The sequence below is a fragment of the Ranitomeya imitator genome, chromosome 5, assembly GCF_032444005.1.
Source record: "Ranitomeya imitator isolate aRanImi1 chromosome 5, aRanImi1.pri, whole genome shotgun sequence".
Lineage (NCBI taxonomy): Eukaryota > Metazoa > Chordata > Amphibia > Anura > Dendrobatidae > Ranitomeya > Ranitomeya imitator.
In genome coordinates this window covers 239,883,809-239,911,572 of record NC_091286.1, presented here as the reverse complement: position 1 = coordinate 239,911,572, position 27,764 = coordinate 239,883,809, and the positions used below count along the sequence as shown (strand labels likewise).

General features: G+C 41.1%; 1 protein-coding gene across 4 annotated transcripts in view; it reads left to right on the top strand.

Annotated features, from left to right (window-relative positions):
* The window catches only part of EYA4 (EYA transcriptional coactivator and phosphatase 4), a 588,086-nt gene that overhangs the window by 371,202 nt on the left and 189,120 nt on the right, over window positions 1-27,764 (top strand). For 2 of the 4 annotated variants that reach the window (XM_069725999.1, XM_069725998.1), the window contains one exon: window positions 14,207-14,299. The exons of 1 other annotated variant lie outside the window; for it this stretch is intronic. In XM_069725999.1, the coding sequence (XP_069582100.1) occupies window positions 14,207-14,299 (93 nt within the window). The remainder of the gene's footprint in view (window positions 1-14,206; window positions 14,300-27,764) is intronic. One more of the 4 variants, XM_069726000.1, reaches the window with a different exon arrangement.

Below are 27,764 nucleotides of genomic sequence, written 5' to 3'. Positions count from 1 at the left end.
ATAAACTGCGCATGACCGCACGGCCATGCGCTAGTGTACAATTGAATACGTGTGTTTGTTGTGAGTGCAAGTCGTTCATTAAATACCCCTACCCTATTGTATGACTGTTCGCGTATGGAGTATGGCTGCTATCTAGCGCCCGACAAATCACTCAACGTGTCACACACGTATCAGCGTCTATTGCTGTGACCGCCAGTGCGGCGCCACGCGCCAGTAGTGCGCTTCCTGACCCACGTCTGGGTGCTTAGTGGTGCCTGCCAGCACGGCACAGTTCGCACTTCGGTGCTCTAATTATAAGAGTTGCCTAACACACCCTGTTGCGGTGTAGTGTCAGCAAGTGGTCTAATCGGACTTCAATCCTAGTTGGGGTTAAGTTCGCTGACTGCTTGCTCGCCTTCTATGTGCGGTACCGCGATCCTGTGACGCAACAGGATCGCTTCCTTCATGTTGGGTGAAGTTTAACCCATGCGAGTATAGTTATGAGTACCGCCATATAGTTCGTCTTTACTCAGCAGCAGGTTCCATCTCTGCACGGTGGACCCCGGGCTACGAACGCACCGTACACTATCAGTCTTATTATTTGGTGCGTTCCGCTAGCCCTAACACTGCGTTATAAACTTCTGTGAAGCACCTGGGGGTTTAAAGTGCTCAATATGCATCTAGATAAGTTCCTTGGGGGGTCTAGTTTCCAAAATGGGGTCACTTGTGGGGGAGCTCCAATGTTTAGGCACACAGGGGCTCTCCAAACGCGACATGGTGTCCGCTAACAATTGGAGCTAATTTTCCATTCAAAAAGTCAAATGGCGCCTTCCCTTCCGAGCCCTGCCGTGTGCCCAAACAGTGGTTTACCCCCACATATGAGGTATCGGCGTACTCGGGAGAAATTGCCCAACAAATTTTAAGATCCATTTTATCCTGTTGCCCTTGTGAAAATGAAAAACCTGATACTAAAATAATTTTTTTGTGAAAAAAAGTACTTTTTCATTTTTACAGATCAATTTGTAAAGCACCTGGGGGTTCAAAGTGCTCACTATGCATCTAGATAAGTTCCTTGGGGCGTCTAGTTTCCAAAATGGGGTCACTTGTGGGGGAGCTCCAATTTTTAGGCACACGGGGGCTCTACAAACGTGACATGGTGTCCGCTAAAGAGTGGAGCCAATTATTCATTCAAAAAGTCAAATGGCGCTCCTTCCCTTCCAAGCCCTGCCGTGCGCCCAAACAGTGGTTTACCCCCACATATGAGGTATCAGCGTACTCAGGACAAATTGGACAACAACTTTCGTGGTTCAGTTTCTCCTTTTACCATTGGGAAAATAAAAAAATTGTTGCTAAAAGATCATTTTTGTGACTAAAAAGTTAAATGTACATTTTTTCCTTCCATGTTGCTTCTGCTGCTGTGAAGTACCTGAAGGGTTAATAAACTTCTTGAATGTGGTTTTAAGTACCTTGAGGGGTGCATTTTTTAGAATGGTGTCACTTTTGGGTATTTTCAGCCATATAGACCCCTCAAACTGACTTCGAATGTGAGCGGGTCCCTAAAAAAATGGTTTTGTAAATTTCGTTGTAAAAATGAGAAATCGTTGGTCAAATTTTAACCCTTATAACTTCCTAGCAAAAAAAAAATTTGTTTCCAAAATTGTGCTGATGTAAAGTATACATGTGGAAAATGTTATTTATTAACTATTTTGTGTCACATAACTCTCTGGTTTAACAGAATAAAAATTCAAAATGTGAAAATTGCGAAATTTTCAATATTTTCGCCAAATTTCCGTTTCTATCACAAATAAACGCAGAATTTATTGACCTAAATTTACCACTATCATGAAGCGCAATATGTCACGAAAAAAACAATCTCAGAACCGCTAGGATCCGTTGAAGCGTTCCTGAGTTATTACCTCATAAAGGGACACTGGTCAGAATTGCAAAAAACGGCAAGGTCTTTAAGGTCAAAATAGGCTGGGTCATGAAGGGGTTAATATACAATTGTAAGTAAAGATCCCTCAGGGAAAAAAACCCCATAAACATAGATCACAAAATATGTACACAGCTAGGGTAGGGCAAAATATATACCGTCCCTGTGTATAGTAACACAAAGATAAATAGGAGATGTGCCAAAGTTAATAAAAATAATGTCTCCAAAGGATGTCCATTCTAACTAATAATAATCTTTATTTTTATATAGCGCTAACATATTCCGCAGCGCTTTACAGATTGCACACATTATCATCACTGTCCCCGTTGGGGCTCACAATCTAAATTCCCTTTCAGTATGTCTTTGGAATGTGGGAGGAAACCGGAGTACCCGGAGGAAACCCACGCAAACACGGAGAGAACATACAAACTCTTTGCAGATGTTGGTGGGGTTTGAACCCAGGACTCCAGCGCTGCAAGGCTGCAGTGCTAACCACTGTGCCACCGTGCTGCCCTACCCATCTAAATGTGCCAAGTGATAATAATAATAAATGAGATAATAGATAGTACCAAATAGATAGTAGCGGCGCCGGAAGAAGCTGGCTGTGAAATGCGCGTCGGGGTGAGGGGACGCCACGAGCACTACTACGATCTATTTGGTAATTATCTCCTTTACTATTATTATCATTATTACATTATTATTTGGGTTCCCCCCAAAACAGAATCAACTTATTTACTAATTAAAAATTTCCGATCACTCCCCAGTTATTACTGAAGTGATGATTGGACCCTCCTTTAAAAATTCAGCTTTATGGAAATGCAACGGCTTCCTCTTGGGCATTCCAGACTTCAAAAAAGAAATTAGTACATTATTTTAAAGAAAACGACAATGGGGAAACCGATCCGTTTGTGGTCTGGAACGCTCATAAAGCGGTCATAAGGGGGAAATTAATCCAAATCTCAACCAGGTACAACACAAAAAAAAGGGAAAAAATAAAGCATATCCAAGAACAAATTCGCGCAAAAGAAAAGAGCTTTGATGATTCAAACACTAAATCTCAAGAAACTTACTTAGAAATACTAGGTCTAAGACAATTACTAAATAAAGCCATTACGGAAGACTTTGAAAAAATCATCAAGGCATCTAAATTTAAAAATTATTCTGAAACTAATAAACCAACAAAATTTATGTTAGCCAAACTCAAAAAAGAAAGAATCCGTAACAGAATAAATAAAATAAAAAATAATTCTGGAGAAATTAAATATCATCCAACAGATATAGTGGAGGAATTTGCCAGGTTTTATCATAAACTATATAACTTGAAAGACAATCCCTTATTATCTAAACCAGATCCCCAAAAAATAAAGTACTTTCTCAAAAAATTACAGCTTCCCAAAATAGAATCTTCAGAATTAGCCAAGCTTACAACTACTATTACTGTATCCGAAGTTATAGAAATAATTAAAAATCTCAAATCACAAAAATCACCGGGGCCCGATGGGCTAATAAATGAATACTATATGACCTTCTCAGAAAATCTTGCTCCCCATATGACAAAAAATTTTAATCTGGCCTCAAACTCCGGGTTTTTTCCTAAAGAAATGCTCAAAGCTATCTTAATCATGATCCCAAAACCCCAAAGCGATCTGGATGAAATAAAAAATTACAGACCAATATCACTTATAAATACAGATCTTAAAAATCTATTCAAAAATTTTGGCCACCAGACTAAAAAAAATTCTACCAAAAATAATAAATACTGATCAACCTGGATTTATCGAGGGAAGACAAACTTCTGATGCCACCAGAAGACTCCTTAACATTTTGAGCAAAATTAATTCTAATAATACTCCTTCTGTCTTTCTGACGCTTGACGCCGAAAAAAGCATTTAACCGGATTAATTGGCAATATCTGAGAATAGTTATGGAAAATTTTGGCTTCAATGAGGAGTGGCTGACATCGGTGTTTGCCCTTTACTCGACCCCAAGTGCAAAAATATATGTTAATAATAACCTATCAAAGGCATTTCCAATAAGCAATGGAACAAGACAGGGCTGCCCGCTCTCTCCCCTTCTATTCGCCCTGGCAATCGAGCCCCTAGCGGAGACAATCCGCATAAACAAAAATATCTTGGGAATTGATATAGGACATAAACAATATAAAGTAAGCTTATTCGCAGACGACATGATATTAACTCTTACAGATCCCCTCAATTCTATTAAAAATCTTCTAGAAATATTGGACAAATTCTCTCTGATTTCTCTATTCAAAATAAATAACTCCAAATCAAAAATTCTCCAAATTAACCTACCTGTAGAAAATATTAACTCATTAAAAAAGCTTGTAGATTTTGCTTGGGAAAAAGACCAGACCCCATATCTGGGTATCCTATTTACAAAGAAAATACATACATTAGCCAATACTAATGGGGAACATATCCTATCTACAATAACAAAAGACCTCCAATCATGGGGCAAAATCGGCCTCTCATGGATGGGCAAAGTATTGCCAATCAAATCAATTATCCTCCCAAAAATATTATATATTTTCAGAGCTCTGCCATTGAAATTTCCTCCTAATTTCTTTAAAAACTGTCACAAAAAATATTATATTTCATTTAGAATGGGAAAAAAGCGAGGATTTCCAAGGACATTCTTTATAAAAGTAAAAGTAATGGGGGGTTGGGTCTTCCAAATCTATTGGCATATCATAATGCAAATCTAATAAAGCAAAGCAAAAACTGGTTAAATAGAAAAGAGAACCCAGTATGGCTGGAAATGGAAACATCCCTCCTTAAATCAATTTCTTTGGAAAACCTTCTTCTCAAACATATCTTTAACTTAAACAAATATAAATCTAATCATCCAATAATTTCAGCTATCATTCAAACATGGGACCAATTGGCTAATCCCTCTGGAAAAAAGGATAAACATGCATTTGGAGAAAACATTCCAATTTCACTAATAGCCTCAATGTTCGGACATCAAATACCAGACTTATGGGAACAAAAAGGCATAAAAAAATTAGGAGATCTGCTTGCAAATAACAAATTATTAAATATTTCAGAAATCAAACAAAAATATAACATTCCTTCATCAGAATTTATTCATTATTGTATTGTTAAAGAGTGTCTTCAAGATTTTGTCTCTAAGGTTCCCCCCAAAACAGAATCAACTTATTTACTAATTAAAAATACTAATCACAAGATATTTTGGAGCACAAAGTATCTATACAATATCTTTAATAAAGACTACAAATTTCAAAAAAACAAATATATGATAAAATGGGGGAAATCATTAAAACTAAATATAAGCAAGGACCAATGAGAAGATGCAATCAAAAACACCTACTCCTCTAACATTTCCCTACAATTACATGAAACATATTATAAGCTACTAATAAGGTGGTACCTTACACCGAACAGAAATTCTCACTTCGGAGGAAACGCCTCACCTTTGTGTTGGAGGGGATGTGGAATCAAAGGAGACTTGTTTCATATCTTTTAGTCCTACCCAAAAATTACAAATCTGTGGAACCAAGTATCCAGATACATAGGCACACTTCTAAACAGAGACTATGTCCTTACACCTCAAACATCACTCCTTTCCATAGATACTGAAAAACTGCATTATTCAATAAGGTTTGTTACAATTCACCTCTTGTTGATAGTTAAGAACAAAATCGCAGCTATGTGGAAGAGATCAGAAGTTCTCAGTTTCTCTAACATTGTGGACAATCTAAATTTACACAATTCATTAGACTTTAAATTCTCAATAGCGAATATTTACACAAATACAATAAAAAATGGAACAAATGGAACATTAAATTCCAAAACCAACAGAATAATCAATAGACTGCAGGAGCTGTTGACGACTTACATAACTTGATAAATATTAGTTTATAATTACAGTTAAAGAAATTTTTTGGGGCTCTCAATTATTTAATCTGTTTTACATATTTAGGTCAGTGGCCCAAATTCAAGGTTAAAATTTATGGTTTCTTCTGGGTATGGTATTTACATACCTATTTTTCTCTTCCTCTCCCAGCACCTCTTCCTCACCCCTCCCTTCCTATTCCCTCTCCAATTTTCCTCAGATATGAAGCATATTACAATCTACTGAAAAATGCTTTGTTAAAGAATTTCAAAATGTTAATAAAAATATTTGAAATAAAAACAAAAACTAAATCCTTAAAAATTATTTGCCAAAATGGAAACATTTGTGGTATTTTGTAACTTAAATACACGTGTTAGCATTGTGAAATCATGGTTTCATTATAGGTTTTGGACCAATTGGCCTTCTGCATACCCTACTTTGTCTTGGTCATAAATCAGTTTAAAAAATGATTGAGGATAGAAGGGCTATCTATTGGATGAGTTGTCCAATAGATTTCACAGTTAAAAACGACCTTTTTAACATTTTTTTTACTTATAAATGGCACATTCCTGTACAAAGCAGCGATAATATACGTAAACTAAAACAATAACGTTTTTATTATTTTGTTTTTTTTCTATTCCCGTGTGGAGACACAGGGCGCAAAATTACTGGCACCTAATTTGCTAATTTTGTATCATTCAAGTGAGTGTTTAGTTTTATTAAGGTATGTGGGCTGAACAAAACTAAACACTTTTTATGATGGGACAAAGTCATATTATTTATGACTGTCCAATCATAAAAAAGCAGCATCCATTGGTAAGAAAAAGTTTGCATCAACGTTCTGACTTAAATGAAATGCAGATGAATGTACAGTTTATAAGACAAAAAATTGGTGAATTGTACTCTCATTCTGCAGCTAACTATGCACTAAGGTATAGGAGACAAATTGATGGTTTGCAATTATTATTAAAGTGCCGCTGCAAAGTGTTTACTACCACAAATGCATGCATTTAAGAAATTTTAAAAATAGAACTTCTAATTAGAACTTCTAATGCATTGCTTACAAAGAGGACTGAACAGAGAACTAGACTTAGAACTATAAAGAGGCAAGTTTTTACATTTAACCAGCAGTCAAGAAAAGTTAACTTTTTGCCTGTGTAACTAGTGCATAGGCAACTATTAAAAATTATATGGAGGTTCTTAAATATGCCTTGTATACATCTGTTTCAATTAATGTTCTATTTCCAGGCTGGCTGCCATGTTGATTCCTTCTTCTCTCTTGACATGATTTCCCTAGTAAAGACCACATTTCTCATAATGCCTCTGTCTCATTGCACTGCACTTGTTTTGCTCTGAGACCTATATAAGGGCAGCAGTGACATATAAAATGATAGAACTGCTGCACCCTCACTCATACTGCAGACATTCAGTATATCCTATTAAATGCAGATTCAGTATGTCTCCTCTGTCTTCTGCTTGTAAGACTGTTTTCCTCTTAACTCTTAGGGTATGTTCACACGTTCAGGATTTCCATCCTTTTTTTTTCAGGACAGTTTTTTTAAAAAACTGCAGCTCTTGGCAGAAAACGCAGGTCCTTTTTTTGTCCTTTTTTGATGCGTTTTTGATGCGTTTTTTGATGCGTTTTTTGATGCGTTTTTTGATGCGTTTTTTTATCCTTTTTTTACTGTGTGTTTCCTAGGAAGCTTTTTAGGGCTAAAATGGCTGAAAATACCCTAACCCTACCCCTAACCCTACCCCTAACCCTAACCCTACCCCTAACCCTACCCCTACCCCTAACCCTACCCCTACCCCTAACCCTACCCCTAACCCTACCCCTAACCCTACCCCTAACCCTAACCCTAACCCTACCCCTAACCCTAACCCTACCCCTAACCCTAACCCTACCCCTAACCCTACCCCTAACCCTACCCCTAACCCTACCCCTAACCCTACCCCTAACCCTAACCCTATTCTAACCTTAGTGAAAAAAAAAAAAAACAATTCTTAATTTTTTTATTGTCCCTACCAATGGGGGTGACAAAGTGGGGGGGGTGTCATTTACTATTTTTTTATTTTGATCACTGAGATAGGTTATATCTCAGTGATCAAAATGCACTTTGGAGCGAATCTGCCGGCCGGCAGATTCGGCGGGCGCACTGCGCATGCGCCCGCCATTTTGCAAGATGGCGGCGCCCAGGGAGAAGACGGCCGGACGGACACCGGGACGCCGGGTAAGTATAAGGGGGGGAGATTAGGGCACGGGGGGGGCATCGGAGCACGGGGGGGGGCATCGGAGCACGGGGGGGCGGGATCGGAGCACGGGGGGGCAGCCACACTCCGCCCACGCACTTCCGCCCGCTCCCCCGCACTTCCTGCTGCAGCGGTTCTGCACATCAAATCGCAGTAAAACCCGCAGATATATTTTTGATCTGCGGGTTTTACTGCGATTTTGACCTCACAATGGAGGTCTATGGGTGCAGAACCGCTGCGGTTCAGGAAGAAGAATTGACATGCTCCTTCTTTTTTCCGGGAGCTATTCAGCGCGGCTTTTTTTTTACAATTTCCGGACCATGTGCACAGTGTGTCCTGTTTTCCATAGGGTACAGTGTACTGTACCCTGCATGGAAAACAGCTGCGGAACCGCAGCGGCAAAACCGCCGCGGTTCCGCGGTAAAAAACGCACTGTGTGAACATGGCCTTATAAGCAGGAGCCAGGGGACAGAAATCTGACCTGCATTACATAGGATAAACAGGACATTCTACACTCTATACACCAATACTACAGGTATGCAGTAAGTCAGGGGAGGTTTATAATCATTATAGGGACTCAAAACATTTCTACACTTTACATAATGGGAGGGAAAACAACAGCATAAAACAAATTGTACACACTGTATATATATATATATATATATATATATATATATATATATATATACAGTGTACTGTAAGCATATATGTAGAATGGGGAAAATAAGTATTTAATAATTTAATACACTGCCGATTCTACAAAGAATGGAGAGGTCTGTAACTTTTATCATAGGTACACTTCAACTGTGAGAGACAGAATGTTAAAGAACAAAAAAAAAGAAAATCACATTGTATGATTTCAACATAATTAATTTTCATTTTTTGCATAAAATAAGGCTTTGATTCAATAAAAAAAAGAATGTAATATTTGGCACATGAACCTTTGTAATTACAGAGGTCAGACATTTTCTGTAATTCTTGACCAAGTTTGCAAACTCTACAGCAAGGAGTTTGGTCCATACCTCCATACAAATCATTTTCAGATCCTTCACGTTTGGGGCTGTCACTGGGTAACATTGAGTTTCAGCCCCAACCAAAGATTTTCTATTGGGTTTAGGTCTAGAGACTGGCTAGGCCACTCCAAGACCTTGAAATGCTTCTTATGGAGCCATTCTTTTGTTGCCCTGGCTGTGTGTTTCAGGTCATTGCCATAGTTTGTAAGCTTGCGAGCAGGGCCCTCACTCCTCCTGGTATCTGTTTTGAACTGTATTTCTGTTATGCTGTAATGTTTATTGTCTGTACAAGTCCCCTCTATAATTTGTAAAGCGCTGCGGAATATGTTGGCGCTATATAAATAAAATTATTATTATTATTATTATTATTGTCATGCTGAAAGAGTTAGCCACAACTCATCTTCAATTCTCTTACTGAGAGAAGGAGGCTGTTGTCCAAAATCTCACTCTACATAACCACATCCATCCTCACATCAATATGGTGCAAGCGTCCTCTCCACTTTGCAGAAAAGCACCCTCAAAGTATGATTTTCCCCTGCCATGCTTCACGGTTGGGACGGTGTTCTTGGGGTTGTACGCGAACATGGAAAGTTCTCATCTGACCACATGATGTCCTCCAATGCCTTCCCTTGATCATCCAGATGGTCACTGGTGAGATTCAAAGGGGCCTGGACAAGTGCTGGCATGAGAAGGGGGACCTTAGTGTGCCCTGCAGGATTTTATTCCTTAATGTGTGTTACTAATGATAATGTTTGAGACTGTGGTCCCATCTCTCTTTAGGTCATTGATGAGGTCCTCCCTTGTATTGGCTGATTCATGACCTTTTTCAGAATGATGCTTACCCCATGAGGCAAGATCTTGCATGGAGCCCCAGACCGAAGAAGATTGACATTCATCTTGTGCTTCTTCCATTTTCTAATAATTGTGCTACATTGTTATTTTTTCATCAAGCTGCTTGCCTATTATTATGTAGCTCATCCCAGCCTTGTGCATGTCAACAATTTTGTTCCCTGAGTCCTTAGCCAGCTCTTGGTCTTGGCTATTTTGGAGAGGTTGTAGTGTGTTTGAGTGTGTGGACAGGTATCTTTTATACAGGTAACAAGTTCAAACAAGTACATTTAATACAAGTAATGAAGCAGAGTAGGAGGGTTTCTTAAAGAAAAAACTGACAGGTCTGTGAGAGACAGAATTCTTGCTGGTTGGTAATGATCAAATACATATTTCATGCAATCAAATGCAATTTAATTATTTAAAGATCATACAATTTTATTTTCCGATTCTATTTCTCACAGTTGAAGTGTACCTACAATAAAAATTACAAACCTCTTTATTCTTTGTAGGTGGAAAACGTGCAAAATTGTCAGTGTATCAAATACTTCTTTTCCCTACTATGTATCTATGTATGTGTGCACGTATATATTGCCCCCTTTCTGATTTCCTATTATTTTGCATATTTGTCCCACTTAAATGTTTCAGATCACCAAATGCAAATTGCCTCTTTAACGAGTCGTGCAATATGACTTAGGATAAAAGCCCAATTAGTATCTCAATTCGCAGACACGGTGTTTCAGGCTGTTGGCCCTCGTCAGTGCGAAGCATGAGAACTAATTTTGCTAAATTTATCCTAAGTCATATTGCACGACTCGTTAAAGAGTTGATTGTGACTTGTAGGATCGCTACTTCCAACAGGTGGCGCTATAGAGTTTAAGTCCTCTTTTTTCCCAGAAGAGGCAATTTGCATATTATATTTCCCAGAGGAGCATTGTATGGCGAATAAGCCTCCTTACCTTGACAAGCCAGAGATGGTATGTCACTCTCCATAAGGAGAAACGTTACCCCTTAGACCCCAGTCCAGAGCCTCTCACCTAGCCAAATCAGTTCTCATGCTTCGCACTGACGAGGGCCAACAGCCCGAAACACCGTGTCTGCGAATTGAGATACTGATTTGGCATTTATCCTAAATCATATTGCACGACTCGTTAAAGAGTTGATTGTGACTTGTAGGATCGCTACTTCCAACAGGTGGCGCTATAGAGTTTAAGTCCTCTTTTTCCCAGAAGAGGCAATTTGCATATTATATTTCCCAGAGAAGCATTGCATGGAGAATAAGCCTCCTTACCTTGACAAGCCAGAGATGGTATGTCAACCTCTCCATAAGGAGAAACGATACCCCTTAGACCTCAGATCACCAAACAAATTTAAATATTAGACAAAGATAACACAAAATGCAGTTTTTAAATTAAGGTCTTTATTATTAAAGGAAAAAGAAATCCAAAACTACATGACCCTGTGAGAAAAAGTAATTGTCCCCTAATCCTAATAACTGGTTGGGCCACCCTAAGCAGCAGCAACAGCTGCAATCAAGCGTTTGCGATAACTGGCAATAAGTCTTTTACAGCCCTCTGGAGAAATTTTGGCCCACTCATATTTGCAGAATTGTTGTAACTAAGCTACATTGGATGGTTTCTGAGGAGGAAACGGCTTTTTAAGGTTATACTACAGCATCTCAATCCAATTAAGGTCAGGAGTTTGATTAGGCCACTCCAAAGTTTTTTTTTTTTTCTTAAGACATTCAGTTGTTGATCATTGTCCTCCTGCATAACCGAAGTGCACTTCAACTTCAGGTCACAAACAAATGGTCAAACATTCTCCTTCAGGATTTTGTGGCAGACACCAGATTTCATGGTTCCATTTATCACAGCAAGTATTCCAGGTCCTGAAGCAACAAACATCCCCAGACTATCTTACAACCACCACCATATTTTACTGTTGGTAAGATTTTCCTTTTCTCAAATGTTATTACCTCTACACCAGATGTAATGGGACATACACCTTCCAAACAGTTCAATTTTTGTCTCTTCAATCCAATTAAATTAAACTAATTAAACAGATCTTTATTTTAAAACTGCAATTTGTGTTTACTTGTGTTATCTTTGTCACACTTAAATGTTTTAGATCACCAAACAAATTTAAATATTAGACAACCATGCAAAAGAATAGGAAATCAGGAAGGAGGCAAACACTTTTTCACATAACTGTGTGTGTGTATATTTACATGTGTGTGTAAAGTTTAACAGTATTCTAGTGTGGTGCCTCAGGGTCCTGGTTGTCACAGTAATGTCGCTTTCCTTATGGGGAGAGTGATGCTACGTTTGGAGGCAAGAAAGGATAACTGTAACCAGGTACCACAAACATGCAACACATTCACACTCCAGACCACCAGGGGGAGCTTTTGATCCTATTTACTAGGTGACTCCCCATATATAAATAACTGGTAGTCTGTAGGGAAAGTCAGTGAGTTCCAGACATCAGTCTGAGGAGGACAAAGGGTTTACGGGGCTGTGCATGCCACAGAGCTGCAGCTCCTGGAAAGAGACATTTAGAAAGCAGAATTGATTGCAGTGAGCATGCAGGAGAGAAAGAACAGGAGAGGATACCAGAAGGTGACCAGCCCCGAGAAGGCTGCCTCCTTCTGAGGTGCAGAAATCCAGTAGCCAGGACACCGAGGTTGTAAGGACCTCCACGCCTTGCATCAGAGATCGGCAGGACAGCTGAACTGCAAGTTCCTTGTCCGACCCAACACCCAGGTGGCACGGTGACACCCTTCAGAGCTGGGTCATCTAAGAGACCCTATAAACAGGCTCAAGTCACCAGTCATGTGGGTTTTGTCCTATCCTATCCGGGGGACAGAGAGAAAGAGATAACATCTGTGAGGACCTTACGTGAAGCTTCTAGCAGTAAGGGACTACACCACTACAGCACAAAGGAAGGCTTCTATTCTCCACCTGGATAAGGGGACTCTGGACTTGCCTCCAAACCGGCAGGACCCTACCTGCCCTGTGATCCAGTGCCCTGGACTGTGGCCGCTGAAGTCTTCAGTAAACGAGGTAAAGAGACTGCAAACCTGTGTCCTCATTCCTTACTGCACCTCTCACCATCCTACCATCTACACACTGGGAATATACTTGCCCTGGGGATATACTTCACCTGTGGGAAGTTATACCATCTAGCTGCCATAACATCACCCCAGAGGACCCCTTAAAGCAGCTTCGGTCATACTGACCGAATACCACAGGTGGCGTCGTGAACATAAACTTTATTCCCTTTAAAGACATTTCCCTTTTTCATGGGCGCCCAGGGCCACGGACCGGGGCGCATCCAACGTGACATCCCCCTGTGAACTCAGGACCCAGTACCGAGTACCCCAGTGCCCTGGCAGGTGACTCGCTTACTTGCCGTATATTGACTGCAGCAGGGTACTGCAGATCTTTAATGGTGGCAGATGGGTGGTACACAGCCATGGTTACTATGCAGCTTGCAACTGATCATATCGGGCCACCACCAGCAGTGGTGACAGTTGATTGGATAGAGTGCTGGGTGTCACATGTCAACCCATCTGGTATTGATGACCTATCATAACAATGGGCCATCAATTTTAAAATACAGGACAACTCTTTAAAATAATTAGTTGCTCCCCTGCAAAATCAATTACGGTTTTTCATATACTCATGTTAAACATTTGGCACAACTTGTACTCTTGGAGTAAATTATAGGAAATCTGTGGACCTGTGGATGGCTCCTCCACTCAGCTTTTATTACAAAAGTGGCAAGTTTAATATGAAATGGAAAAAAGATACAGTTTTTTTTCAACAAAACACTGGTGCAAATAGCTTTTAGACTAAATTCATATAACTGTATTTTCAGTCTTAGTGCTCTCCATGGAAAAAAATGATGGTACAATGTTATTCAACAGTGTTCAGATGTGTTCAGTGTGCAAAAATTATCACTAGGCTCTTCTGTATTTCAGATGAGACTCGTCTATTCAATTCTATGGGTGGAGTAAAAAAATCGGATCCCATAAAGATTTGTATAGCATCCTTTTTTTTACAGATGCATTAATGTATAAAAACAAATGCCATACGGATGCTATACAGATTGCATGAGGATGACAATACAGATGAAAATAGCTCATTGTTTAAGACTATAAAAAGCTTTGCTTACGATGTGTCTAATTTTAGTTAAAGTCTTTTACTTTCTATTTTCCTCCAATTTCCTAATCTTTGTACTGCATGAAAATTGAGTTTTGGCTGTTTCTGAGGCCTCGTTTGATAAATTTAGAAAAAAAAAACTTATCTCTGCTTATTCTTCTATGTAGTGTCTCTTCTTGCAGTCAAAACAGAGCCAATGAACAGCAGTGAAACTACCACAACAACGGGAGATGGATCGCTTGACACTTTTACTGGGTCAGGTAAAGCAATCTGATGACATATTACACACACTAAAGAAGCAGAAAATGTGTAATCCAGACTAATACACATATCTTCTGAAAATTCAAGTCTGGCGACAGCCTTGTTAAATTTTGTGGAAGTTTCAAAGTGGAAGAGGTCCAAAATGTCATGCCTGCAAATGCCTGCAATTAGTTATCAAGCATAAATTTTCTTTAACAGTTTAGACATCGCAGGGAACTTGAGATTTAGCAAATGCAAGATTTTTGATCAGTGGCTCTTGCAGATGTCCTTTTCTTACTAATCTAGACATTTAGCTGTGATGCTTTTTGTTAACGTTAATTCAGTACTTATAATATTATAGCTGGAAATATGATTTTATGTATATAGCACTGGTAGCCTGCCAAACGGGATCTGTTATGCGGAAATGCATCATCCATAATTAAAAAGAAATTCCACTTAATATATAGGTATCCATGGAAACTATAAACATAGAAATGTTATAATTACTAAATCAGGTATATTAAAAAAAATTCCATTCACCTTGAAAATCGGGCCAAAACAAACCCATTTACCTACTCTAAGAGACGCAAAGGCCCGATTCATTGAAGTGGTTTCACCAGTGAATTGCATAGAGAATTCTTGCTCGGGCCCGAAATTGGCACCAGTTCCTATAATGGTTGTGCACATGTAAATGAGTGATATAAAAATTAACTTTTATTTCAAAGCTTTAAAATATTAATAGAGACAAATATAAAGATATAGAACCCAATTGGGCTTAAGTGCTAAAAAACAGTGCAGATACAAACTGGTATTCATGTACACGATCACCTGGGTCACTAATTATTGCCGTTTTGTTTGTGCGGTCCTCCGTAGAGGGATATCTGAGCCCTCTTTTCACTTAAAACTCTCCTGATGATTCTATGATATGATGCAACGCATTGAGAACTGATAGTCCACCGGAGCCTTAATCCTGGAGCAGGCAGGTCAAGCATTGTATCCACATCAAGGGAGCGTTCACCCCTGAAGACCACTATATACGGTGAGAGTGTTCTGATTTGACATGAAACAATTACTCTCACCAGTGGGCAGTGGGAGGCAGCTATATTTGTACATTGCGTCAACAAAAAGGGTTTTGCAATCACTGACACATGCTGTGAGAGGCAATAATTAGTGACCTAGGTGACTGTGTACATGAACATCAGTTTGTGTTTGCACTGTTTTTTAGAACTTTAGCCCAATTGGGTTCGATATCTTTACATTTGTCTCTATTAATGTTTTAAAGCATTGAAATAAAATTTAATTTTTGTATCACTCATTTACTTGTGCACAACCATTATACGAACTGGTGCCAATTTCTGGCTAGAGCAATAGTTTTTAGAATAGTGCCTATCTAGCACACACCCTTGCTACTGCTTGCATAGAAAAGTCTACATTTTTGAATGCGAAATTGTCCCCCAAAATAGCAACTTTTGAGGTTTCAGTTTTGCCTAGCTCCTCCAAAGTGAGTGGAGCTAAGGCAGGATGGGGGCATGGAGCCAAAACTTGTTTAATTCGTAAAGAACTGTGACATACCTCTAGCCAAAATCCTTACTCCAGTAAGATTTGTATCGAAGTGCACGGTGGCGCACACCAACTTTCAGATGCACCTCATTCATTAAGAGGCATACTCTTCTTAATGAATCAGGCACCTGACTGTAGCACATCCCCTCTTCAAGACCAGCGTGATCAATCATGGATTTGATGAATTGGGGCTGAAATGTCAAAACAGTCATCCGGATTTTATATCTCAGACTAATGGCACATCTGTAAATGTGTTTTAATGCAGAGTAAATTCTTTGGCACTGCCAAAGACGATTAGTCCTCATGGCCTCCTCTTTATACAATCCAATGCTGCAGTTCATCACTCCTCTCAGCCCCTCTGTAAACAACCTTCTTGTGCAGTACATCATTCCTCTCAACCACTTTGCATACAGCCCCCTCATGCAGTTCATCACTCCTCTTAACCCCTTTGTAAACAGCCCCCACATGCAGTTCATCACTCCTCTCAGGCCCTTTATGTACAGCCTTCTCATGCAGTTCTTTAGTCCTCTCAACCTCTCTGTAAGGCCGGCGTCACACTTGCCACTGCAATGCGAGAAACTTGCACGAGTCTCTCGCCTCAATACCTGGCACTGCCGCTGACACTCGGCACTAGAGTGTGCGGTTGCATGTATTTCTATGCAGCTGGATGCTCAGGTCCTGAGTGCCGGTGGCAGTGCCAGGTATTGAGGCAAGAGACTCAAGCGAGTTTCTTGCATTGCAATTGCAAGTGTGACACCAGCCTCTACAGCCTCCTCTTGAAGTTCATCACTCCTCTCAGCCCCTCTGTATACAGCCTCCTCGTGAAGTTCATCACTCCTCTCAGCCCCTCTGTATACAGCCTCCTCGTGAAGTTCATCACTCCTCTCAGCCCCTCTGTACACAGCCTCATCGTGCAGTTCATCACTCTTCTCAACCCCTCTGTAAACAACCTCTTCATGCGGCACATCATTCCTCTCTGCCCTCTATTTACAGCAACATCTGGCAGTACATTGCTTCTGAGCAACCTTTATATTAAGCCTCATTGTTGCTCAAATACTCTATACACAGCCTCCATCTGCAGATCATCACTCCTCAACACCTTTGCATCATTCTTCAGCCAAAATCTGCAGTACATGACTCCTCAGCCCCTAAATATACAACCTTCATCTGTAGAATATTGCTCTTCAGCCTTTCTATCTACAGCCCAATCATTACTCATTGCATCTGCAGTATATGACTACTCAGCTTCTTTAAAGATAGCCTCCATCTTTAGTAAATCACTCCTAAGCCCTGTAATACACAGCCTCCATTTGCAGGACATTGCTCCTCAGCTTCCTATATGGAGTCCTATATAAGTCTCCATCTGCAGAACATTGCTTCAGTTCTCAGCCATTGTGTACACATCCTCTGTCTGCAGAACCTAATGATGCGGCTGCAGGTCATTTAAAGGTAAAAGCTGCTGAAGCACAAAGGGTCAGGGCAATCTTAAACCTTAACAAAGGGATCGGCATGGAGGGCATTTATCAGCTGCAGCTCACCCAGCCTGTCCCTGCCCATAACATAATAACTAGTTATGAGATAATAAATTGAAGTGGAATTGAATTCTACTTGAATTGAAAAAAATCCAGTTTGAAAATCACTTCTACGTGGATTCAGCAAAATGGCACCTTATGGCTACCATTTTTCTGAACGTTGAAAACAAATCCTTAGGCTGTAATCACACCAGGGTATGGCATCCTATGCAAGAACATCGGATGCAATATGCTAATGACACTCGACTCCAGCACTTCTGCGAGCGTGAGCCGAGTGCCATGCTACTGTGCTCGGATCCTCTTTCATGAGAGACTATCATGACAGATGCGGAAAAAATGGAGAAAATAATTTCATCATCTCCTCCATGGTCTGACTGCATATATCGGACTGCACTGTGATGATATCAGAATGCATGCCAATGTTTCACTCTCACCGATAGACTTATTTGGGTGCAAGTGAGCTGAGTCTGCTAATTACAGTATGCTGCGATTGTTCTCTCATGCTGATTTAGCTTAAGAAAAGAATGCAGATCTGAGCTACCCCATAGTATAACACTGGGCCAAGTGCTAGGTGATGTTTTATTTTTATTTTATTTATAAATAATTACTGACTATATGTAGGGTATTGGCTAACTCGGGAAATATTAGACCTCTGTTTGTTTCCTATCAGCCCTTAGAAAAATTAAAAACTTGGGGCTAAAACAATATTTTTGTGAGGAAATGTGAATTTATTATTTTCACGGCTCAACATTATAAACTTCTGTGATGCACCAGGGGGTTCAAAGTGCTCACCACGCATCTACATACATTCCTTGAGGGGTCTAGTTTCCAAAATGATGTAACTTGTGGGGGATTTTCACTGTTTAGGCACAACAGAAGCTTTCTAAATGCAACATGGCATCTGCCAATTGTGCCAGCAAATTTTGCAATCAAAAGTTAAATGGTGCTCCTTCCCTTCCAAGCTCTGCCATGAACCCAAACAGTGGTTTTCTCCCTCATATGGGGTATTGGGGTACTCAGGAGAAATTGAACAAGTTGTTTGGTGCAATTTCCCTTATGAAAATGAAAATGCAATATTTTGTGCTAAAACATATTTGTGGGGAAAATTTGATTTTTTTAATTTTTTTATTTTTACGGCTCAACGTTATAAACTCCTGTGAAGCACCTGAGGTTTCAATATGCTCACCACAAATCTAGATCAGTTCCCTGAGGGGTCTAGTTTCCAATATAATGTCACTTGTGGGGGACTTGTTTGGCACATTAGAGGCTCTCCAAATGCAACATGGCGTCCGACAATTGTTCCAGCAAATTTTGTATTCAAAAAGTCAGATAGTGCACCTTCCCTTTCGAACTCTGCTGTGTGCCCAAACAATGCTTTTCTCCCTCATATGGGGTATTGGCATGCTCGGGAGAAATTACACAACAAATTTGAGGTCCATTTTTTCCTGTTACCCTTGTCAAAATAAAAAAAATTGGATTTGAAGGCAATTTTTTGTGGGGAAAAAAAGTTAATGTTTTTTTTTTTTCAAAAAATTCTTGGATGTGGTCTTGAGCACCTTGAGGGGTGCAGTTTTTAAAATGATGTCACTTTTGGGTATGTTCTGTCATATAGAACCCTCAAAGTAACTTCAAATGTGATGTGGTCCCTAAAAAAATGGTTTTGTAAATTTTCTTGGAATAGTGAAAAAATCACTGGTCAACTTTTAACCCTTATAACTTCCTATAAAAAAATTGGTTCCAAAATTGTGCTGGTGTAAAGTAGACATGTGGGAAATGTTATTTATTAGCTATTTTGTATGACATACAGTATCTCTGTAATTTAAGGGCATGAAAATTCAAAGTTGGAACGTTGCAAAATTTTCTAAATTTTTGCCAAATCTCCATTTTTTTCACAAATAAACACAAGTCATATCAAATAAATTTTACCACTATCATGAAGTACAATATGTCTTTAAAAAAACAATCTTAGAATCACTGAGATTCATTGAAGCATTCCAGGGTTATTACCTCCTAAAGTAACAGTGGTCAAAATTGGAAAAATTGGTGTCTTGATCCAGGCCGGGGTTTGTTTCTTGATTTTCTCTCCCCGTTTTGGTCATGCGGGTGTTAATATTCTTTGCTCCGTTTTGGGATCTGTTTGGCTATTTCAGCCTGCTAACATCTGCAGGCAGCGTCAGTTATATTTCCTGCCCAAGCTCGAGCGGCTGACCCCATTACTCCCTGATTTGTCCTCTGCAAATTTGCCCAGTTCCCATGTCTTCCCATTCCTACTACCCCACTTGTCCAAGTGTTTTGTTCCCTGTGCTGTGGCCTTTTGGTATCTGACCCGGCTTGACCTCTGACTTGTTATACTGTCTCACGTTTCCGTTATATCTGCTCCCGTCTGGCTCTCACTTCTCTGGCGTGTACTTGACCACGTGTGTAGCTGTTTCCTCTGGTACTGTGTTTCCTGATTATTCCTGACCCGGCTCATCTGATCACTCTCTCGCCACTTGGTGGCGCCTGTGCTGCCGTACTGCGGTGCTACACTGTGAGCGCAACCTTTCTTTCTCCACCAGCACCCCCTGGTGAGGGTTGCACTATACTGCGTGATGGCAGCATTACAATTGGCCTGGTCATTAACGTGCAAACCAGCTCAGGGTTAAGGGGTTAACCTGAAGATTAACCCTATATCTGCAGATTAATAGCATTATCTCACCTGACTGATACCCTTTAATGGCTTTTGTTTCATGCCACCTGCTGACAGAGCGGCATGTTCGGTGTGACAGAGGTGTAGTAGGGGGTTTGTCTTCTACGGGGTAGAAAACAATAGTCTCCCTATAGCGAGCGCAGTTATCACTGTTGTGAATTCTGTGGCTGAATTCACTCCTGTGGTCACAAGTGGTACTGCAGCTTCTGAGCTTCCTCCCTCAGGTGTTCTGGTGAGCTCGTTAACTGCTTCATTACTTAACTCCGCCTGATGCTGCTATCCTTGCTCCTTGTCAATGTTTCAGTGTTGGATCTGAGCTTCTCCTGATTGTTCCTGTGACCTGCTGCTCTGTATAGCTAAGTGCTTTTTGCTTTTTTGTTGCTTTTTTTCTGTCCAGCTTGTCTTTTGTTTTGCTGGAAGCTCTGAGACGCAAAGGGTGTACCGCCGTGCCGTTAGTTCGGCACGGTGGTTTTTTTTTGCCCCCTTTGCGTGGTTTTGCTTTAGGGTTTTTTGTAGACTGCAAAGTTCGCTTTACTGTCCTCGCTCTGTCCTAGAATATCGGGCCCCACTTTGCTGAATCTATTTCATCCCTACGTTTTGTCTTTTCATCTTACTCACAGTCATTATATGTGGGGGGCTGCCTTTTCCTTTGGGGAATTTCTCTGGGGCAAGTCAGGCCTATTTTTCTATCTTCAGGCTAGCTAGTTTCTTAGGCTGTGCCGAGTTGCCTAGGTAGTTGTTAGGCGCAATCCACAGCCGCTTTTAGTTGTGTTTAGGATAGGATCAGGTGTGCAGTCTACAGAGTTTCCACATCTCAGAGCTCGTTCTTGTATTTTTGGGTATTTGTCAGATCACTGTGTGCGCTCTGATCGCTATGCACACTGTGTTTCTGGATTGCCTTCATAACACCTGTCATTAGCAAACATAACAGTACAAGGAGCCTAACTAATGATTCTCAATAGAGGGAAAGAAAAAGTTCTGACATCATTTTTTTTTTTTTTTTTCTGCTCTGTGTTCACTTTTTTTTTTTCCCCTAGACATTTGGGTGATTCTGGACACAGGTGTGGACATGGATATTCAGGGTCTGTGCTCTTCAATGGATAATCTCGTTATAAATGTACAAAAAATTCAAGATACTATTGATCAGAAATCTATGTTAGAACCAAGAATTCCTATTCCTGATTTGTTTTTTGGAGATAGAACTAAGTTTCTAAGTTTCAAAAATAATTGTAAGCTATTTCTGGCCTTGAAACCTCATTCTTCTGGTAATCCTATTCAACAGGTTTTGATTATTATTTCTTTTTTGCGCGGCGACCCTCAAGACTGGGCATTTTCTCTTGCGCCAGGAGACCCTGCATTGAGTAGTGTCGATGCGTTTTTCCTGGCGCTCGGATTGCTGTACGATGAGCCTAATTCAGTGGATCAGGCTGAGAAAAATTTGCTGGCTTTGTGCCAGGGTCAGGATGATATAGAAGTATATTGTCAAAAATTTAGGAAATGGTCAGTACTCACTCAGTGGAATGAATCTGCGCTGGCAGCTTTGTTCAGAAAGGGTCTCTCTGAGGCTCTTAAGGATGTCATGGTGGGATTTCCTATGCCTGCTGGTTTGAATGAGTCTTTGTCTTTGGCCATTCAGATCGGTCGACGCTTGCACGAGCGTAAATCTGTGCACCATTTGGCGGTACTGCCTGAGGTTAAACCTGAGCCTATGCAGTGCGATAGGACTATGACTAGAGTTGAACGGCAGGAATACAGACGTCTGAATGGTCTGTGTTTCTACTGTGGTGATTCCACTCATGCTATTTCTGATTGTCCTAAGCGCACTAAGCGGTCCGCTAGGTCTGCCGTCATTGGTACTGTACAGTCCAAATTCCTTCTGTCCATTACCTTGATATGCTCTTTGTCGTCGTTTTCTGTCATGGCGTTTGTGGATTCGGGCGCTGCCCTGAATCTGATGGATTTGGATTATGCTAAACGTTGTGGGTTTTTCTTGGAGCCTTTGCGGTGTCCTATTCCATTGAGAGGAATTGATGCTACACCTTTGGCCAAGAATAAACCTCAATACTGGGCCCAGCTGACCATGTGCATGGCTCCTGCACATCAGGAAGTTATTCGCTTTCTGGTGTTGCATAATCTGCATGATGTGGTCGTGTTGGGGTTGCCATGGCTACAAACCCATAATCCAGTATTGGATTGGAATTCCATGTCGGTATCCAGCTGGGGTTGTCAGGGGGTACATGGTGATGTTCCATTTTTGTCAATTTTGTCATCCACCCCTTCTGAGGTCCCAGAGTTCTTGTCTGATTATCAGGATGTATTTGAAGAGCCCAAGTCCGATGCTCTACCTCCGCATAGGGATTGTGATTGTGCTATCAATTTGATTCCTGGTAGTAAATTCCCTAAAGGTCGATTATTTAATTTATCCGTGCCCGAACACGCCGCTATGCGCAGTTATGTGAAGGAATCCCTGGAGAAGGGACATATTCGCCCATCGTCATCACCACTGGGAGCAGGGTTCTTCTTTGTAGCCAAGAAGGATGGTTCGCTGAGACCGTGTATTGATTACCGCCTTCTTAATAAGATCACTGTTAAATTTCAGTATCCCTTGCCATTGTTATCTGACTTGTTTGCTCGGATTAAGGGGGCTAGTTGGTTCACTAAGATAGATCTTCGTGGTGCGTATAATCTGGTGAGAATCAGGCAAGGAGATGAATGGAAAACTGCATTCAATACGCCCGAGGGTCATTTTGAGTATCTAGTGATGCCGTTCGGACTTGCCAATGCTCCATCTGTGTTTCAGTCTTTTATGCATGACATCTTCCGTGAGTATCTGGATAAATTCCTGATTGTTTACTTGGATGACATTTTGATCTTCTCAGATGATTGGGAGTCTCATGTGAAGCAGGTCAGAATGGTTTTTCAGGTCCTGCGTGCTAACTCTTTGTTTGTGAAGGGATCAAAGTGTCTCTTCGGTGTGCAGAAAGTTTCATTTTTGGGATTCATCTTTACCCCTTCTACTATCGAGATGGATCCAGTTAAGGTCCAAGCCATCCAGGATTGGATTCAGCCGACATCTCTGAAAAGTCTGCAAAAGTTCCTGGGCTTTGCTAATTTTTATCGTCGCTTCATCTGTAATTTTTCTAGCATTGCCAAACCATTGACCGATTTGACCAAGAAGGGTGCTGATTTGGTTAATTGGTCTTCTGCTGCTGTGGAAGCTTTTCAGGAGTTGAAGCGTCGTTTTTGTTCTGCCCCTGTGTTGTGTCAGCCAGATGTTTCTCTTCCGTTCCAGGTCGAGGTTGATGCTTCTGAGATTGGAGCAGGGGCGGTTTTGTCACAGAGAGGTTCTGATTGCTCAGTGATGAAACCATGTGCTTTCTTTTCCAGGAAGTTTTCGCCCGCTGAGCGTAATTATGATGTGGGCAATCGAGAGTTGCTGGCCATGAAGTGGGCATTCGAGGAGTGGCGTCATTGGCTTGAAGGAGCTAAGCATCGCGTGGTGGTATTGACTGATCATAAGAACTTGACTTATCTCGAGTCTGCCAAGCGCTTGAATCCTAGACAGGCCCGTTGGTCGTTATTTTTTGCCCGCTTCGACTTTGTGATTTCGTACCTTCCGGGCTCTAAAAATGTGAAGGCGGATGCTCTGTCTAGGAGTTTTGTGCCCGACTCTCCGGGTTTATCTGAGCCAGCGGGTATCCTCAAGGAAGGAGTCATTGTGTCTGCCATCTCCCCTGATTTGCGGCGGGTGCTGCAAAAATTTCAGGCGAATAAACCTGATCGTTGTCCAGCAGAGAAACTGTTCGTCCCTGATAGGTGGACTAATAAACTTATCTCTGAACTTCATTGTTCGGTGTTGGCTGGTCATCCTGGAATCTTTGGTACCAGAGAGTTAGTGGCTAGATCCTTCTGGTGGCCATCTCTGTCACGGGATGTACGTACTTTTGTGCAGTCCTGTGGGATTTGTGCTAGGGCTAAGCCCTGCTGTTCTCGTGCCAGTGGGTTGCTTTTGCCCTTGCCGGTCCCAAAGAGGCCTTGGACACATATTTCGATGGATTTCATTTCTGACCTTCCCGTTTCTCAAAAGATGTCAGTCATTTGGGTGGTCTGTGATCGCTTTTCTAAAATGGTCCATCTGGTGCCCTTGGCTAAATTGCCTTCCTCCTCTGATTTGGTACCTTTGTTCTTTCAGCATGTGGTTCGGTTGCATGGCATTCCTGAGAATATTGTTTCTGACAGAGGTTCCCAGTTTGTTTCAAGGTTTTGGCGAGCCTTTTGTGGTAGGATGGGCATTGACCTATCCTTTTCCTCGGCTTTCCATCCTCAGACTAATGGCCAGACCGAACGAACCAATCAGACCTTGGAAACATATCTGAGATGTTTTGTTTCTGCAGACCAGGATGATTGGGTGTCCTTTTTGCCGTTGGCTGAGTTCGCCCTTAATAATCGGGCCAGCTCGGCTACCTTGGTTTCTCCATTTTTTTGCAATTCTGGGTTCCATCCTCGTTTCTCTTCAGGACAGGTTGAGTCTTCGGACTGTCCTGGTGTGGATTCTGTGGTGGATAGGTTGCAGCAGATCTGGACTCAGGTAGTGGACAATTTGATCTTGTCCCAGGAGAAAGCTCAACTTTTCGCTAATCGCAGACGCCGTGTGGGTCCCCGACTTCGTGTTGGGGATCTGGTTTGGTTATCTTCTTGTCATATTCCTATGAAGGTTTCCTCTCCTAAATTTAAACCTCGTTTTATTGGTCCGTATAGGATTTCTGAGGTTCTCAATCCTGTGTCTTTTCGTTTGACCCTCCCAGACTCCTTTTCCATACATAATGTATTCCATAGGTCGTTGTTGCGGAGATACGTGGCACCTATGGTTCCATCTGTTGAGCCTCCTGCCCCGGTTTTGGTGGAGGGGGAATTGGAGTATATTGTGGAGAAGATTTTGGATTCTCGTGTTTCTAGACGGAAACTCCAGTATCTGGTTAAATGGAAGGGTTATGCTCAGGAAGATAATTCCTGGGTTTTTGCCTCTGATGTTCATGCTTCCGATCTTGTTCGTGCCTTTCATGCGGCTCATCCTGGTCGGCCTGGGGGCTCTGGTGAGGGTTCGGTGACCCCTCCTCAAGGGGGGGGTACTGTTGTGAATTCTGTGGCTGAATTCACTCCTGTGGTCACAAGTGGTACTGCAGCTTCTGAGCTTCCTCCCTCAGGTGTTCTGGTGAGCTCGTTAACTGCTTCATTACTTAACTCCGCCTGATGCTGCTATCCTTGCTCCTTGTCAATGTTTCAGTGTTGGATCTGAGCTTCTCCTGATTGTTCCTGTGACCTGCTGCTCTGTATAGCTAAGTGCTTTTTGCTTTTTTGTTGCTTTTTTTCTGTCCAGCTTGTCTTTTGTTTTGCTGGAAGCTCTGAGACGCAAAGGGTGTACCGCCGTGCCGTTAGTTCGGCACGGTGGTTTTTTTTTGCCCCCTTTGCGTGGTTTTGCTTTAGGGTTTTTTGTAGACTGCAAAGTTCGCTTTACTGTCCTCGCTCTGTCCTAGAATATCGGGCCCCTCTTTGCTGAATCTATTTCATCCCTACGTTTTGTCTTTTCATCTTACTCACAGTCATTATATGTGGGGGGCTGCCTTTTCCTTTGGGGAATTTCTCTGGGGCAAGTCAGGCCTATTTTTCTATCTTCAGGCTAGCTAGTTTCTTAGGCTGTGCCGAGTTGCCTAGGTAGTTGTTAGGCGCAATCCACAGCCGCTTTTAGTTGTGTTTAGGATAGGATCAGGTGTGCAGTCTACAGAGTTTCCACGTCTCAGAGCTCGTTCTTGTATTTTTGGGTATTTGTCAGATCACTGTGTGCGCTCTGATCGCTATGCACACTGTGTTTCTGGATTGCCTTCATAACACCTGTCATTAGCAAACATAACATATCACAATTTATTAAACACAGTATATTATTGGGACAGATCTATTGAAACTATCAGTAATAAAAAATCTTTATTGCTTACAGTAAAAATCCACATGGCAGGTTACGTTTTACCAAAGATCAAAAAACAAAAGTTGACCTCTACATGGTTCTTATTGGTAACAAAGACTGTTTTTTTAGGGTGTTCACACATATTACGCATTTGCTGCAGACATTTCTGCTCAAACATGTCTCCTTCCAGGAATCCAAGGGATAATGTTTCTCCTTGTGGGGAGTGACATCTCAAGCATGGCATGCCAATGTGAGGAGGCTATTAAGCTCTGCAATGCTCATCTTGGAATCTACATTTGCAAATTGCCTGTTCACAGAGGAAGAGGACTAGAGTTCTAGTGCTACTTCTGGAAGTAACAATCATAAAAGTCAGTAGTGAATATTTAGTGAGTTGTTCCAGATGAAGTAGGTTAAAAGGCAAACCAGAATTGCAATTTGCAGACATTGTTTCAGAGTTCTGCCCTTCATCAGTGCAAAGTGTAAGATCTAGTTTGGCTAGGTGAGAGGTTGGGTTGAAAGGGAACTTGGCAGGAAAACATTGCATAACAACTTATTTATTATATTCATTAGAAAAAGAGACAAAAGCTGCAAAAATGTTTAAAGAATTGACAAGCTACTTCAAAATACTTGAAACTGCTTCAAATATGCAAGGGAAATATAAGCAATGTGTGAATTATATTACATAAACCTCATTCACTTTGCTGGGTCATTAAAATGCTGGATTTTTGTGGCACAAACGCACAGAAATAACAAAAACACAATGGGTGAACACCCTTAGATAGTTATTATGAGCGCCAAAATTAACTATTTTAGGTTTATGAATATCAGCTCATAAGATGTATAACGTGTGCACAGGAAAAGTGTAACAAATGACGATGGCAACAAATATAGGCATTGCTTTCATTTTGCTAATGAACGGTGGAATTTGCTTGTTTTTTTATGATTGCTTAAAGCGTAACTGTCATTTTAATTTTTAACTAATGATAATGTAGAAAAATTGTAGAAAATTTGATTTTAATAATCTTAGATATATACTTTTTAAATGAAATCTGAAAGAAAGCCTTTCAAAAACCTTGCAGAAGATGTCCTCCTATGTTTTTTACTGGTGCAAATCCATTTTCAGTTCCTCACACACTGAATAAGGCTTTCTAAGGATGGGGCTGGGCCTAGACAGTGTGTTCACTCCTGGCCGAATTCCATGCACTATGTGTCTGTGCTTTAGCAGTTTTCCTCAGTCACACAGTGCACAATGTCTGTCAGCTGTTGGCACACAGCTCTTCTGTCTGTCAGCTGGTTCTTGTGTGCTCAGTGATGATGGCAGTTTTCCTCTGTGTAGCACAGACACACAGAACAATCAGCTGACAGGGCAGAAGGAGCTTCTGCAACATTGACAGGTCCCCTCAGTGTTTACCACACTGCACCTTCACCCTGCCATTTGGTTTATTTTTGCTCAGTGACATCGGCACTTCTCAGTGTTATTCTGTCAGCTGCTGGCTCCTGTGCTGCCTGTGATGAAAATTCTAGCAAATGTGACTCAGTATGATCAATAACATAGAGAAGTGCCGATGTCATTGAGTGCACAGGAACCATCTGACAGGCAAAAGAGCTGTGTGCCAACAATTAAGAGCTGACAGAGCTTGTGCACTGTGTAATTGAGGTAAACTGTAGACACAGTGCATGGGATTCAGCCAGGAGCGCACAATGTGTTTTGGGTCCGCTCCCACCCTTTGAAAGCGTATTCAGTA